Below are 14,385 nucleotides of genomic sequence, written 5' to 3'. Positions count from 1 at the left end.
GAGGTGATTTCTACTGACTGTGTAGTCGTGCGCTTGATTGACAGCTCTCTTACTCTGCCGTGAGCTTTGTTGCTGCTGTTTGCGTGGGACAAATTATACACATATTCTTATTAGAACATGTTTATTCCCACTAGAAACACCTGTGTGGGTGAGCTTTTGTTTACAATACAACAGGACACTAGTACATTTAATAAGCACTGTAGACTTAATACTACTGTGACCCCACAACGAACAAAAAACATGCTGAAGGTTGATTAGTTCAGAAGGAGCAGCTGCAGTTCAGGGTTCAGTGAGTTGCCCCCTTCTTCTAAGATTCATTCGACAAACACTGAAATGTGGACAAACTCTTCAATGATGTCACTGTTTGTTTGTTTTTTTCCTGTAACCAATCAAACTCCTCGCCAATAGTTGGAAGCTTTTACAATTAAACATTATTTATTTATGAGAAAAAAATATGCGCAGGATAAAAAATCAGAATTTCAAACTATTTAAACTAAAATAGCAGGAAACACATCTGATGTTGGAGGTGATCTCTATCCTCCTGAATTCACCTACAGGTTTAAATAATACAGAAATACTTCACTGAAGTACTTTAAAACTATAAACTGTTTAAAGTGACATTTTTTTCCTGCGCCTCATCCAAACCGTCCCCCTTCTCTCATCTTTCTGTCCAACAGGGGAGTCCCATTTCTCTGCGAGCCAGCAGCCCTTCCTGTATTTCCAGGTGTTGTTCCTGACAGCTCAGTTTGAGGCGGCTGTGGCTTTCTTGTTTCGTGTTGAGAGACTTCGGAGTCACGCCGTGCACGTGGCGCTGGTCCTGTACGAGCTACGGCTGTTGTTGAAGTCGTCTGGCCAAAGTGCTCAGCTGCGTGAGTATGATCTCCTTTGTTTTGTAGAAAGAAACTTTAGAAAGAGGTTTTGGTTTTAAAAACGCGTTCACCTCTTCTATGCGCAGTGAGTCAGGAGCCCGGTGACCCTCCCACAGTACGTCGCCTCAACTTTATCCGTCTGCTCATGCTCTACACTCGCAAGTTTGAGTCCACTGATCCACGAGAAGCCCTGCAGTACTTCTACTTCTTACGGTAAGTAATCCTGTACTATATAGATAGTTAGAAAGAGGGGATGTGTGACAAATATTATGAGCCAAATGTAGCTGTCCTGTGTATCTAGTGACATTCACTCTGTTTATGTGTTTCTACAGCAATGAGAAGGACAGCCAGGGAGAGAACATGTTCATGCGTTGTGTCAGTGAACTTGTTATTGAGAGCAGAGAGGTGAGTGACCCACTTTTACAGAGACCGCGCTGTCTTTAGATGCCTATTAATACAGGTACAGTTAATATCAAGCGCCCACTAGATGATGTGGCAGCTCATGTGTCCGTCCCAGATACGTTTTCAGAATCTGCGTGTCAGCAAGGTCGTTACGAAGCCTCGTTTCTTCAAGAGGCTCAGAGCAACACCGTTATCTGCCCTCCTTTGCTCCTGACCCCATCTGGGACATCCTGATCACTATCAAACCTGTTCAATATTTTCATCTAACTAGGTAGAAAATAGAAAAAAATCTAATTTTAGAAAATTGTATTTATTTGAGTCACAGCCATTTTTACCTGTTGCAAACGTATTTGGCAAAAATACTAATTCTGATTATTTTTTTAAAATGATCCCTCTCCCTTTAATTTTGAAAATTTTAAAATGTTTATGCACTTTTTTACATCTGTTGGTAATGAATTTACTCTCTGCAATCTTTTTCAACTTAATGGACTTAGACTACAACTCTGCTTTCATCTTTGATTGAGAGTGATGTTTTTATATTTATTTCAGGGCTGTGTACCTATTTTTTATATTTCATGTGTTTTTGATATAGTATTTTTGATATTTTCTCTTTTACAGTTTGACATGTTGTTGGGGAGATTAGAGAAGGACGGCAGCAGGAAGGTAGGAGGACTCACTCTTTGATCTTCCTCAGCATCCAGTACTTGCTTTTGCTTTTTTACCTGATCTCCAGTCACGTCTTTCTGTTCTCCTTTCTCTGCTTCTAATTTTTATTCTGGCTCTTCTTGGTCGCTCTTTTTTCTCTCCTCTCTGCTCAGTGTGAGAGTTTCAGTCTGTCAGACATGGTCAGAAATCCCTAAAAACATCCCCTACATGTTTTGACACTCCCTGTTTAGCAGAGCTCTGTTCCGCTGTTACGGATCAAAACGCTCTCCACGGTGCTTCAGTGTAGCCCTTCCTTCCAAAGTTTCTTGATGTTTCCCACAGTGCCCGCAGCACTATGTAAGATGTGATGTTTGAGCCCCCCTACCCCTCCTTAAATTCATACTGCTACATGTTTCCTCCCACCCACATGGCAGCCACACTGTGTGGTGTGTAACATTGTCAAAGTCTTGTGAAACTACTTACTGTCCAGTCGAGGGCTGCATTATATTAACCTCTGAGCTCATGTAATGTTAACTACATACTGCAGTGGTGGTTAATTTACAGTATATTAATATAATCTTGCTTCATACATAAGGAACAGATTGATTGATCGATTACAAATATTGATCTTTTCTTAGGTTTAATGGGTAATGCAGAATCTGGATAAACTTAAAAAGATATATTTATTCTTCCGAATGATTGTAAGACTAGATTGTGACAAAATAGGCGCAGAGCCCAAGAATCATATTTTGTTTAAATCTTTGTTTAAAGGGAGAATCCTGATAATAGATTCTTCGTCAATGCTGTGATCAGAATTTGTCACAGTTACATTTAAGTTTAGAAACGTGTGATTTTGCATTTGAAGGGTAGTTTTGATGTATCAAAGGAGCCATACTTTTATTTAACCATAAACATATTGATGCTTGTTCTAATAATTTGACTTTTACCACAAAAATGTCTAGGAAATAAGCTGAAGGGTTATTTAGCTTGTCACTAAATCAAGTGCATGAATTATTACCGCTTTGGTAATGTTGCTAATGTAAATGCTTTCTCTGACATACACTAATTCATAGGCATGTAATTCTGCCTAAAGGCTAACAGGATCCCATTTCACGCTTATAAATAATTAAAAAGTTAAAAATTTCCCACCACCATCATTTATTGTGTTATTCATATGTTAGTTTTCCTTTTCACTGTCTGGATGTTGTATAAATACACTGACATACGTGTTGATAATCTCCACGTGGCTGGACGTTTTGTCACGTTACGTTTCTGGAATCAAACCAGCAACCTAGGTATAGTTACTCTTCTGGTGATCTTGTGCTCCACCATCAGATCTGTAACACTCTCTGCCTCACTCTGGTTTTCCCTCCTCCTCTCTCTAGCCTGGAGTCATAGATAAGTTTGCCGGGGACACCAGAGCTATCATCAGTAAAGTGGCTCTAGAGGCTGAGAACAAGGGCTTGTTTGAGGAAGCAGTCAAACTCTACGAGCTGGCAAAGGTGAGCAGACTTCACTCAGTGATCTTTGCATCTGTACTGTGCACCGTATTCCTGCAGCACTGCTGTCATTTGCATCTGATGGTTTGGTTTTAAATCTTTTCACCGTTTCCTTTCCCTTCACTCTCTGTCTCTTTCCACTTGTCTCTGCGTAGAACCCAGATAAGGTGTTGGAGCTGATGAACAGGTTGTTGAGTCCGGTCATTGCTCAGGTCAGCGCTCCTCAGTCCAACAAGGAGAGGCTAAAAAACACAGCAGTGGCCATCGCTGAGAGGTAAAATCACACACACTATGCACTATTTTAAATCTAATCAAGATCACAGAAATGCCTCAAACTGAGTCATTTTCTCTTCCTTCTGCAGGTATCGCTCTCAGGGTATAGCAGGAGAGAAGTCCGTCGACAGTACTTTCTACCTGCTGTTAGACTTGATGACATTCTTTGACGAGTACCACGCTGGTCATGTCGACAGAGCCTATGATGTGAGTACAGCTCTGATGATACAGGGCGAAGACCGATGTATGAAATGATCCCAAATTCCCTGCTGTATATTTAGTAGTCATTTGCTCAATTCACCTAGCATGTAACCAGACACGGTACATGTTGTAGTACAGCTCTTCCGTTAACTGTGTCCCTCTCTGTGCTTCTCTGTCAGGTGATGGAGCGTTTAAAGCTTCTTCCTCTCAGTCAGGAGAGTGTGGAAGAGAGAGTCGCTGCCTTCAGGAACTTCAGTGATGAGGTGTGATCAAGCTCTGAACACTGAAAAAATGATTTTCAGACTCTCTGAGCATGTTCTACTCTTTTTAAAAATGTAGTTTTTAAAGAAAAAATCCCTGTGTCCTCAGTTGCGTCACAACCTGTCAGAGGTGCTGTTGGCCACCATGAACATCCTGTTCACCCAGTACAAGCGCCTGAAGGGGGCGCCAGCAGGCACGCCAGGACGGCCGCAGAGGACTATAGAGGACAGAGACATGGTGAGGAGAGAGATAAAACAGTCATTTTGATTACAGCAGGATGAACTAAAACATTCACCTCAAAACATAAACCACTATAAAAAATGCAAAGACAGGAGTTTTTTTATTTTTAGGTGAAGTTCTGAATTTATGCAACATAAATTGGAGCTCAGTAGATACTGTATTTTTTTCAAACCCATAAACAAAACATTATTAAGATACATATCTGTGATAAGCTCAGATCATCTGAGCTGGGATATTGCTCATGCTCTAATATAAATAGGTTTATCATCATTATTTCAAACATTGTTGTCTGTTGATAATTAAAGGTAACCAATTCTGTGATCTGGTACCAACAGATATTTACTCTCTGTTGTCACAATCAAACACAGAGAAGCAGCAGCTTGTTAGTCACACCCAGACTTTCCACCATAAATTCTCTTCAGCACATTTGGAGCTCATCAGGATGCACAGAAACAGTCTCTTTGTGTATCAGCGGTATGTTAACGTCCCACATGTCTTCTTCTTCTTCTTACAACAGCAACTGCGCAGCCAGGCCAGAGCCCTGATCACCTTTGCTGGTATGATTCCCTACAACATGGCCGGAGACACAAACGCAAGACTGGTGCAGATGGAATTACTGATGAACTGAGATGTCAGCACACACACACACACACACACACACACACACACACACACACACACACACACATACATACACACCATCCTGACAACCAGAAACCATTTTTGGTTTTGGTGACATGAACGTATTCACACACACTCATGTGTTTGCATTCATCAGTGTGACAACATACGTCCTTACATACATCACCCGTTCCTGTTTCAGTCTGTTCTTTTTGTTTTGTTCCTTTTTCCCATTTTGTTGTTTCATATTTGTATCATTATGATTTGGAATAAAAAAAATAAGTTTACTTTTCAGTTGTCTTTTTTTTTTTTTTTGAAACACTTGTCCATGTCCATTACATTCACATTTTTTTAATTTAGCCTCATTTTTTTAAATGTGTTATGTTTTTACTGTAATTGTTGCATGCAGGAGGTCGGTTAAGTCTTTAAGAACGTGCCAAAGGACAAAACAACAGCTCTGCATCTACCATGAAACTTAAATCAAAGTCTTGGAAATTTCCAATCTATGTAGCTTTTAAATTATATTATCAGTTTTCCATTTTACAATGGTCACAACAGTTATGTCCTGAGAGCGAGAGTCTTATATAACTCACCTTGCAGTGTGTTTGTGTGGCGTATCGACTACCAGGTTTGTAATAGGAAGTAACATCATTCTCTACGCCGTCCTCTATGTCTTCATTTGTGTATCATTTATTCCCGAGAATAAATGAACAAACCACAGCCAACACATTAGAGTACAGCTGCTTTGAAAGAGGAGACATTGTGATTTAGTAAACATGTCCAGAGGGACAGTCAGCAGTTTAATTGTTAGATCAGGGGAATATGCCACCGTTCATATCATTTAAAGAGAGACACTTTTTGTCAGACACTAGGAAGATGTACACAAAGAACTCTTGACATTGTCTCTCGAGTTTTTCACTCTACAGAATGAAGCGTTAATGAAATTGAGAGTTTCTTGATAACAGGGATATGTTAATTCCTTCTGGTTTAATAAGTTACTGTCTACAGTACATTATGTCATATGTTTTGCAGGCTACCGCCATGTTTTTTTCCACAGGCTGTAGTGCCGTATCTGTGACACGTCCTGTCCCCTGGCAGATGGTTGGTTGGCTTGAACTTTGCAAGACTGGAGGGATATTTCTGTCTGTCTCTGTATCAGAGGGGTGATTTCTAGGGTAACGAAGGGAGGAGACATTTTTTAACACAAACTGCAGAACATACATCTTAGCTAGTTACATTACGTTTCACAATATTTTAACTTGTGGGAAAAAGCAGTGAGTTTGGTTTACTTCATATGAAATTCAGCCTGTTTTGGTTGGTTCAAACATCAACTTTAAACAGGTCACCACACCAAACTTTTTATGCTCAAATCTTTCTGATATCTTTTATACTTTTTGAGAAATCCTTTTACTGTCTAAGGCTCAATATTCATGATTTGAATAGTACTGCCCACCATACACCATAGCAATCACCAGGAAATGCCTTAGCAACCATCTGCAACACCATAGTAAACACCCAGGAATACCTTTGTAATCCACCTGAACACTCTCGCTGGACTATCTAGCAACAGCCTAGCGATGCTCAGTCAAATGCTGAGCAAGTTTTTAACTCTTCGGAAACATTCACCCACAATCCCCTTTGTTAAATTTGTGGCCCACACTCTCTGTCCTTCAGTCTGGCCTGAGAGAACACAGATGGAGGCTCATTCTGTCTTGGCTGCCCCACATACTTTACTGAGATGTTGAGTTCATTCAGGGCCACCGACAGAGCTGAGTGAAGTACTATGATATTCATGCTGTTGCAGCAGAGACCCTCCAACACTTAGTAACATCCCTAACAATCTGAAAATCACCTGGCATATAAATGACATCTGATTAACCAGCAACTAGTCACAAAACAATTATTCTTTGCAGTTTTACTGTATTTTTTTCATGTGAAACGTGTGCTATGACAGTGACTAAATGCTAAGTTCTCATTTGGATTGTGGATGATGTAAGGCACCAGTAAGCCAGTATAACATCAGGCAATATGTCTTTTATTTGTCATTGCCCCAAGCAGTTCTTTATTTAATGATGCTTACGCCATAGTAGCGGTTCAACATTGACTCTTAAAATTTGAACATCTTTTTTTATCTCTTTTGAAAGGAAACAAAGGATGAGGGAAAGAGGGAAAATAAAAGTCTAGCTGGACATGTACGGACTTACTGAAGATATCCCCAGTTACAACCAGATGATGATAAGCCCAACAACACAACTTGACTATTATCTGTTTTTATAGCTCCACTGAATGAGTTGCACCTCTCACTGTAGTTGTTGTATAATCTACAACAGAGAAAAGAACTGCAGATCTGCCTTGTCATTGTGTGCGTGCGTGTGTGTGTGTGTGTGTGTGTGTGTGTGTGTGTGTTTTAATCTGTCCAGCAGCAGAAGATGTGCCTCTCAGGTGTGTGTGCTGCAGCTGGTGTTGTGAATCAGGCCGATGACAGACACCTCCTATTACCCGGCTATTTCACAACACCAGGGTGGCACTGCACCACTGCCGACGAGACGAAGAATCACTGCATGATGCTGCAAAGAGAGATGATGCACGAGTAAGAAAAAGCTAATTACATTGCTAGTAAAAAAAGTAATGGTTACATTTTATTTTACCAACAGTAACAACCAACCAACAGTTTCTCAATATTTTGTTTTGCTGTGCAATACGAATGTAGTTTCTGTGTGTTTCATGATTTTCCCCCTCTTCATAACATTTTTTTTTCACTTCATCATCTTGATTTATTCACATTCACTTTCAGAATCACACGTGTGCTGTACATTGAATTACATTATGTGAAGGCAAGAATGTGTGGAAATAAATTCTGTAAAGCTCAAACATGTAAAGATTTTCTTACTCCTTTGGCCAATAAATTATTCAAATACACCGATGTTTCCTGTAGATTTTTTCAGTTGCTTAGTTATGTTTGAAGTTGAAGCTGTAGAGCTAAAACATTTTTTATCAAAATTAAATAACTGACTGAATATCAAAATGACTTTAGACATTTTTAAACAAATTTTAGTTTGACATCATAGTTATGCATCTTAATCTAATTTCACAGATATAAAAACAGTGTGTTTTTTACTTTAAGATAAGTAAAATAAAATTCAGGAAGACGAAAAAATGTGTGTTTTGAGGTTTCACTGGAGCGATGTAACTGATGCAGATAAAGTCTACAGTATATGTTAAAGCTGTAGCAGTGTGGTTCATTTCTAAAAACTACAGCAATTGATGAACTTATGTTTGCACGGTTAGTAATGATTGGAAGGTCTGAATTGAAAAACAGTGAACTTATCCTAAACAGCCAGCTCACTAGAAGTCTAAGAAGTTTAAGAGGACAGGAGACATCACATTATTGCAGGCTGCTACAAACCTGGTTCATCAATCATCCTTCCTCCTTTATCCATAACTTCTCCTGTCTCTGATCTGCACCATTAAAAACAGATGGTCTGCACCCTAATACCAGAGAGGCCCTGATGATGTCAGAGAATATGGACTCCAGCCTCCGGGTGTGATGAGTTGGCACTGTAGGAAATACAGTGACCCACTTATGGCATTCCCTATAGATGCTGTCATTTCCTCCCAGAGACCAGGCAGCACAACCCAACTGTGACCTGCTGACACTAAAAACCTGATTTCTATTCCATCCACCCAAATCTTTCTTTGACTCCACCTTAATATTTGACTGTTGTTTTTTTTAAATTATTCATGTCAGATTCCCAGTGGCTTTAGGCAAGGCAAGTTTATTTGTATAGCACATTTCAACAACAAGGAAATTCAAAGTGCTTTACATAAAACATTAAAAGCATCAAGACAAAGTGCAAAAGAAACACACCACAAAAGAACATTTAAATACAAATTAAAGAGCCAAGAGAATAGAAAACAAAAATTAGCTAAAATAGAATAAGACAGGTATAAAATACAAGAATACAAGTCACAGTGCAGTGTAAGAAATTAGTAATTATTTGATTTAATCAAAGGCAGCAGCAAATAGAAAAGTCTTCAGCCTTGATTTAAAAGAACTGAGAGTTACAGCAGACCTGCAGTTTTCTGGGAGTTTGTTCCAGATATGTGGAGCATAAAAACTGAATGCTGCCTCTCCATGTTTAGTTTTGACTCTGGGAACAGAAAGCAGACCTGAGAGGTCTGGATAGTTCATAACGTAGCAGCAGATCAGAGATGTATTTTGGCCTTAAACCATTTAGTGCTTTATAAACCAACAGCAGTACTTTAAAATCAATTCAGACAGAAAGCCAGTGTAAAGATCTGAGAACTGGAGTGATACAATCCACCTTTAAAAAGCTGAGTATTGATTTGTGGTATTTACTGTAAATATTTTTGTATTTGCTTGTAGTGCTGAAACATACTGTACATATACAGTAAATGTCCATGATGGTGGACTTTGTGCTGACAGTGACATCTGGTGGTGAACTCATGGTGTTGTGTTATTCAAGACAATGACACAAAATATATGCACGTGAATTCACCACTGTCATCTTTGAAATGATCTTTGTTCAGTAAAGGTTATGTTAAAAATACATTATGTCAATGTCCAGAAATTACTTATTATAACTCTTGGTTTGGTAGCAAAGTGTGTCATTCCTTTACAGTAGTTGGACCTCATAGATGAGGTTTGTGTTAGTCCTATCATGTGATCATACTGCATAGTTACAGTTCCCCAAAACATATTTGACTTCTTGAGTTGAGATATGGCACCTTGTTGAAAATTTTTACTTTATTTTTCTTCCTCACAGCGTCCTTTTGGCTGATTGTGTAGCAGCTAGATTTAATGTGTTGAACCATACACAAATACAATATGGGCCTAATACATGGGTTAACATTGACAAATTAATTAAATGTAATAGAGCTGAACTTAATCACTGATAAAATATCAGAAAACACAAAAAATCCTTTCACAACAACAGAACAAGGTAAAGTCTTCAAATTGCTTCCAACTAACTGTCCAAAAAACCCAAAATATATCATTTACAATTAAAGCAGCAAATACTCACATTTGAGAAGTTAAGATGCTGTCTGATGACACCTGAGTTTTACAGTCATTTTTAGTTTTAAAAATATACTTAAATAGTTTTAATTGGCCAATTAATACGATTAACTGAGGGTTAATACAACACAATGAAACACAAAAATGGCAGAATGCGTCGCCCCTGTAGAGAAAGTGGTCAACATTTTTCACGTTTAAACGAGCACACAAGCAGCTCACCACTGCTACAGACGACAGGTGTTTATAATTGGAGAGCAGCAGGTGATGAGAACAGCTGCAACAGAGGAGAACATCCTGTCTGACGGCAAATATCGCGTTTAAAAAAAAGACATTTATCATTTCTGCGCAAAATATTACAGCAATGACGCTAAACGGCTTAAAGGTGAGTGTAGACAGAAGAGCATAATAGAAAAAGGAAAGTAAGCTAAATGTTTGTTTGTGTAGCTCAGGGGTGCTGCTTTTTTGTACAAGACAGGTTAACTGATAAAAATAGCCTAGCTAGAAGGTTAATAAATAATTCAACACTTTACACAGTTAAAGTGGAAATATTCATTCTTCAAACCAGCTGAGCGTGACCCTCGTGCTTCTCCTCGGCCTCACGCGCCACTGGGTTGCGGGTAAGGATGTCTGAACACACTGGTATGAAATGTCAAGTGTGGTCTGTTTTCTTGTGTTAGTAAGAGTCGTTTCATTACTGTTTCTGTGTAGGAATCTGCAGTGTGGAGCATTGCACTGACCCAGCGAGATGTGTTCTGTCTAAAGACCAGAGAAGCTGCAAATGTGCCAAAGGATATTATGCTGACCGGTGCGACAAAAGTAGGCAACGCTTCTATTTTCTCCTATGTTGTGTAATTCATTCAAAGGTTGCCCGAAATTACTCAATTTGACACTGCAATGTCTGCAAGATAGTCACCATGACAAACTGACTCCTATTAAACTTTTAAGTATAAATACATTTCCAAAGCAGCACATTTCTTAAAGGGGTGTTTTTATCTTGTTTTTTTTTTGTTTTTTTTTTAAGTGGTCAAAATCAAAACAGACTGCGATATCCTAGTTTCTAGTCTATTATGGGTCAAGCTGCAAAAACATTGGATTCTAAATTTTCCATAATGCAACCACATCTTTCAAACTTTGTGCCTCCAGTTTGTAAGACTTTTTTAGTCTCCATTCCAACCCTGATGACATCATCAGGGTTATTTTTTCAGACTTTGGAGTGATCCTTGCAGAGTCACAGAGGACATACAATATATTGACCATTAATGGATTCTTACACATGTAGTTCAAAGACTTGAAGATTATGAGGATTAGTTTTGTCCATTTAATACATTCATCATATTAGTAAAGATATGGGGGACGTAATATGCCATTTTTTTGCTGTTCTGCTGATCGACAGATCGTGGTAATGCATAAAAAAACCTCACAACATTGCGTCAGCAAAGGCAGCAAAGAAGACTTCTAGTAAACATGGATGTAAACGATGCAGGATTGAAAATTTAAAAAAAAATCGACTTTGCAAATGTTTTATGAAGAACACAGTTTATGAAGTCTTATGAAGTTTGTTTACAGTTTGTTTACTCCACAGTGCGCCTTTAAACTTAAAGCAGCTATCATCAATGCTGTTATAACAACAACAACAATCACCAGGTGGATAGAAACATCACTTTTTTCACATTACTGAATTTAAAGCCAGATAAAAACTTATAAAGTATTTTAATTGGCACCTTCATGGATTTTTTACTGTATTTTTTTTTATGTTGGAACCAAACAAATTTCAAGTATTAAATTTCTGCAGCAAAAAAACAAAACAAAACACTTTTGTTTTCCCAGATGCACACATCAAAGTTATGTGCGACAGAGACTACATAGCAATCAGAGCCGTAGAAGATTTCTTCAAGTATCACAACGTGCCGCTGGAGTCTTTGCACTTGCCCAACAAATCATGTCGTGCTCAGAGAGAGGTCATCGACAACGTGCCGTACTACATGTCCAGGATATCTAAAGACAAATATGTGACCTGTGGAGGCAAGCCACTGGAGGTAGAACTTAACTATTATCTAAAAGGTCTACTTTCAGTGGTCAATTTCAGATTTAGTTTACAGTACACAAGTGCAAGTCAACATCACTGTTTTGGGGTTTGTTTGTTTTTTTGCTATCTTTCTTCCCCTCTTACAGAAAAACTTTACTCACATCTCATATTCCCTGAGTCTACTATCAGACCCTCAGGTTATTGGAAACATCATCAGAGATCCAGTAATAAAGATGGACTATACATGTGTCTACCCATACATCAGAAGAGTCAGCCTGCCTTTCCCAGTCGTCCCCTTCTCCAGGTAAGGAAGGAAAGAAACTTTACATCATCCTCATACTCTGGACTCTTCTGATTTATTTAATCTGTGTAGGCATTTCAGATGAAGGGAAATCCTTTATGTTAAGTACAAATTTCTGTGAAAAGAGAAATCAAATGATTTTCTTACGCACATGTGCAGATTTGAGGAGTTGTTCCAAAACAGAAAGCCATGACAACTGTCAGAAGCCAATGTGAAAACATTACAGTTGAGTCTAAAGGTGGAAACAGCAGCTTGACACAAAAAAAATGTTCTCAACACAAGGTCCAACTTAACTAATTTGTTTCCAACGCTTTCAACCACATCCTGTGGTCTTCCTCAGCAGATGGAGATGCTTTAGTTGTTTTTGTGTGACCTAAAAATGGAGTTTTGATCACATAACAGATGCTAATACTTGGGAGACAACATAACATCAGAGAGCATCAATTGTCTGTGAACTCCAGAGCAAAAGCGTTCCCAGCGTTGACTGGGAAATGGTCAAAGGTCATCAACCAGCAGTCAGTGGACAGATGGAGAAAGACCAAAGAGGCCATTTACAGTATATCCAGCACCAGAGACCATCCTTGAACAAAGACAGAGGTTATGATCTTCCCAAAGTATGACCATTTGTCATCACATGATAACAGAGGCAACAAGTTGGACCTTGTGTTGAGGTTTCTTTGGGGATTAAATTACTCGGTACAGGTTAACATTGCAGCTATCAATAGTGTTAATCTGAGCTCTGAGTCACTGTACAGGCCTTGTACTTTCTTGACACTCCTTTGTACACAAACAGTGAGACAGTGATGCGTGTAGATGAACTTGATGCCACGATAGAGATGATGCTGTACACAGACCACACCTACAGTAAGGCCTACAGCAGCGCTCCCACCATTGAACTCAGAGACAAGGTAGGTAAACGTTCAGACAGTCACTCACCAGTTTAACCAAATATTGATCAAATTGGTGTTTGCATCATGTCGGTGATTGCTTTTAAATAATTTTAAAAAATGTATCCAGGTGTACGTGGAGGTGACGGTGACAGAGCCTGCAGATTTCTTCCTGCTTCGGGTGAATGAGTGTTGGGCCACACAGTCTCCTCAGCCGAACACTACAGAGGGATCGGTTCACACTCTGCTTCTGAATGGGTTAGACAGCTTGTCTCAGTACTGACAGTGCGTCTCCGCTTTACTTACTATGACACATACTGTATCATTCCTGTCTCTCTTTTCCATCTCTTTACCCAGGTGTGTGAACGACCAAACTGTCTCCTTCCATAACATGAGCAAGGGACAGTCGGGCCATAACGGAGAAAGCTCCACCATTCGCTACAGCTTCGACATGTTTCGCTTCACAGCGGAACCTCATGACCTGTATCTGCACTGCACTGTGCAGCTTTGTGAGCCAGACGACCACAAGTCCTGCACACCTGTGAGCTCATCAGCATTCTGCCTACTTACCCATGAAAGGATCTGTGTCGTTTATAGGATATATTGACTTTGCTGTTATGGCTCCAGGAAACAGTTTTTTGTTTTCTTTTACAGAACTGTAATTCCATCAGTAAGAGAGAAGCAGTGAGAGGAGACCCGGCCCAGGGCCTCCTGTCATATGGACCCATCAGAATCGAAATTCCGGACCGACCTCAATCCAGTAAGCCAGTAACTGTTTCCACATTGTGTTTCCTCCCCTCGTATGATCAGGGAGTTAACTGTGTTGGATAAATACGTTGTGATATTTCCATACATAACTTTAGATGTGATCACAATGTTTCCCACTGGATTTGATGAGGATATGTAGGTACCACTGTTATCTCTTTGGCATTTGTTTCAGGTATACTGATGACAGTGGTGTTGCCTGTAGCAGGTGTCTGGACTGTGGGCTTCTTCTTCATCATCCTCATCACCGTTGCCAAGGCTGGCAGCAGGAGGCTCGCACAAACTAAGTAACGCTGACAACAATAACTGCTGCTGTTGCAGCTTGAATAAAACTTTAAAGAGTGTTCATGTGCTCTT

The 14,385-nt window shown here is 39.4% G+C and overlaps 2 protein-coding genes across 2 annotated transcripts in view; both read left to right on the top strand.

The window, feature by feature from the left end:
* nup93 (nucleoporin 93) overlaps nt 1–5,270 on the top strand; it is a 31,430-nt gene extending 26,160 nt beyond the window's left edge. Inside the window, exons 13-22 of the mRNA XM_042411683.1 lie at nt 678–869; nt 956–1,082; nt 1,202–1,274; nt 1,890–1,934; nt 3,302–3,418; nt 3,571–3,689; nt 3,778–3,895; nt 4,069–4,152; nt 4,259–4,387; nt 4,908–5,270. Of these exons, the coding sequence (XP_042267617.1) occupies nt 678–869; nt 956–1,082; nt 1,202–1,274; nt 1,890–1,934; nt 3,302–3,418; nt 3,571–3,689; nt 3,778–3,895; nt 4,069–4,152; nt 4,259–4,387; nt 4,908–5,018 (1,115 nt within the window). The 3' untranslated portion in view covers nt 5,019–5,270. The remainder of the gene's footprint in view (nt 1–677; nt 870–955; nt 1,083–1,201; nt 1,275–1,889; nt 1,935–3,301; nt 3,419–3,570; nt 3,690–3,777; nt 3,896–4,068; nt 4,153–4,258; nt 4,388–4,907) is intronic.
* Nucleotides 5,271–10,267: 4,997 nt separating this feature from the next.
* On the top strand, nt 10,268–14,374 carry zpd (zona pellucida glycoprotein d). The gene is made up of 10 exons (XM_042412227.1): nt 10,268–10,431; nt 10,615–10,666; nt 10,758–10,865; nt 11,877–12,085; nt 12,222–12,379; nt 13,170–13,284; nt 13,394–13,521; nt 13,621–13,804; nt 13,918–14,023; nt 14,204–14,374. The coding sequence occupies exons 1-10, from the start codon at nt 10,411–10,413 to the stop codon at nt 14,317–14,319; spliced, it is 1,197 nt and encodes a 398-aa protein (XP_042268161.1). The 5' UTR covers nt 10,268–10,410; the 3' UTR covers nt 14,320–14,374.
* Nucleotides 14,375–14,385: the final 11 nt, after the last annotated feature.

This window comes from Thunnus maccoyii, chromosome 5 (assembly GCF_910596095.1).
Source record: "Thunnus maccoyii chromosome 5, fThuMac1.1, whole genome shotgun sequence".
Lineage (NCBI taxonomy): Eukaryota > Metazoa > Chordata > Actinopteri > Scombriformes > Scombridae > Thunnus > Thunnus maccoyii.
This window is presented reverse-complemented; position numbering and strand designations above follow the sequence as displayed.

Bases quoted from the DNA above. Each gene is read 5' to 3' on its own strand.
- zpd (XM_042412227.1), top strand. From the start codon at position 10,411: ATGACGCTAAACGGCTTAAAG. The intron at 10,667-10,757 runs GTAAGGATGTCT...GTTTCTGTGTAG, and splicing joins CACGCGCCACTGGGTTGCGG to GAATCTGCAGTGTGGAGCAT. The intron at 12,086-12,221 runs GTAGAACTTAAC...CCCCTCTTACAG, and splicing joins GTGGAGGCAAGCCACTGGAG to AAAAACTTTACTCACATCTC.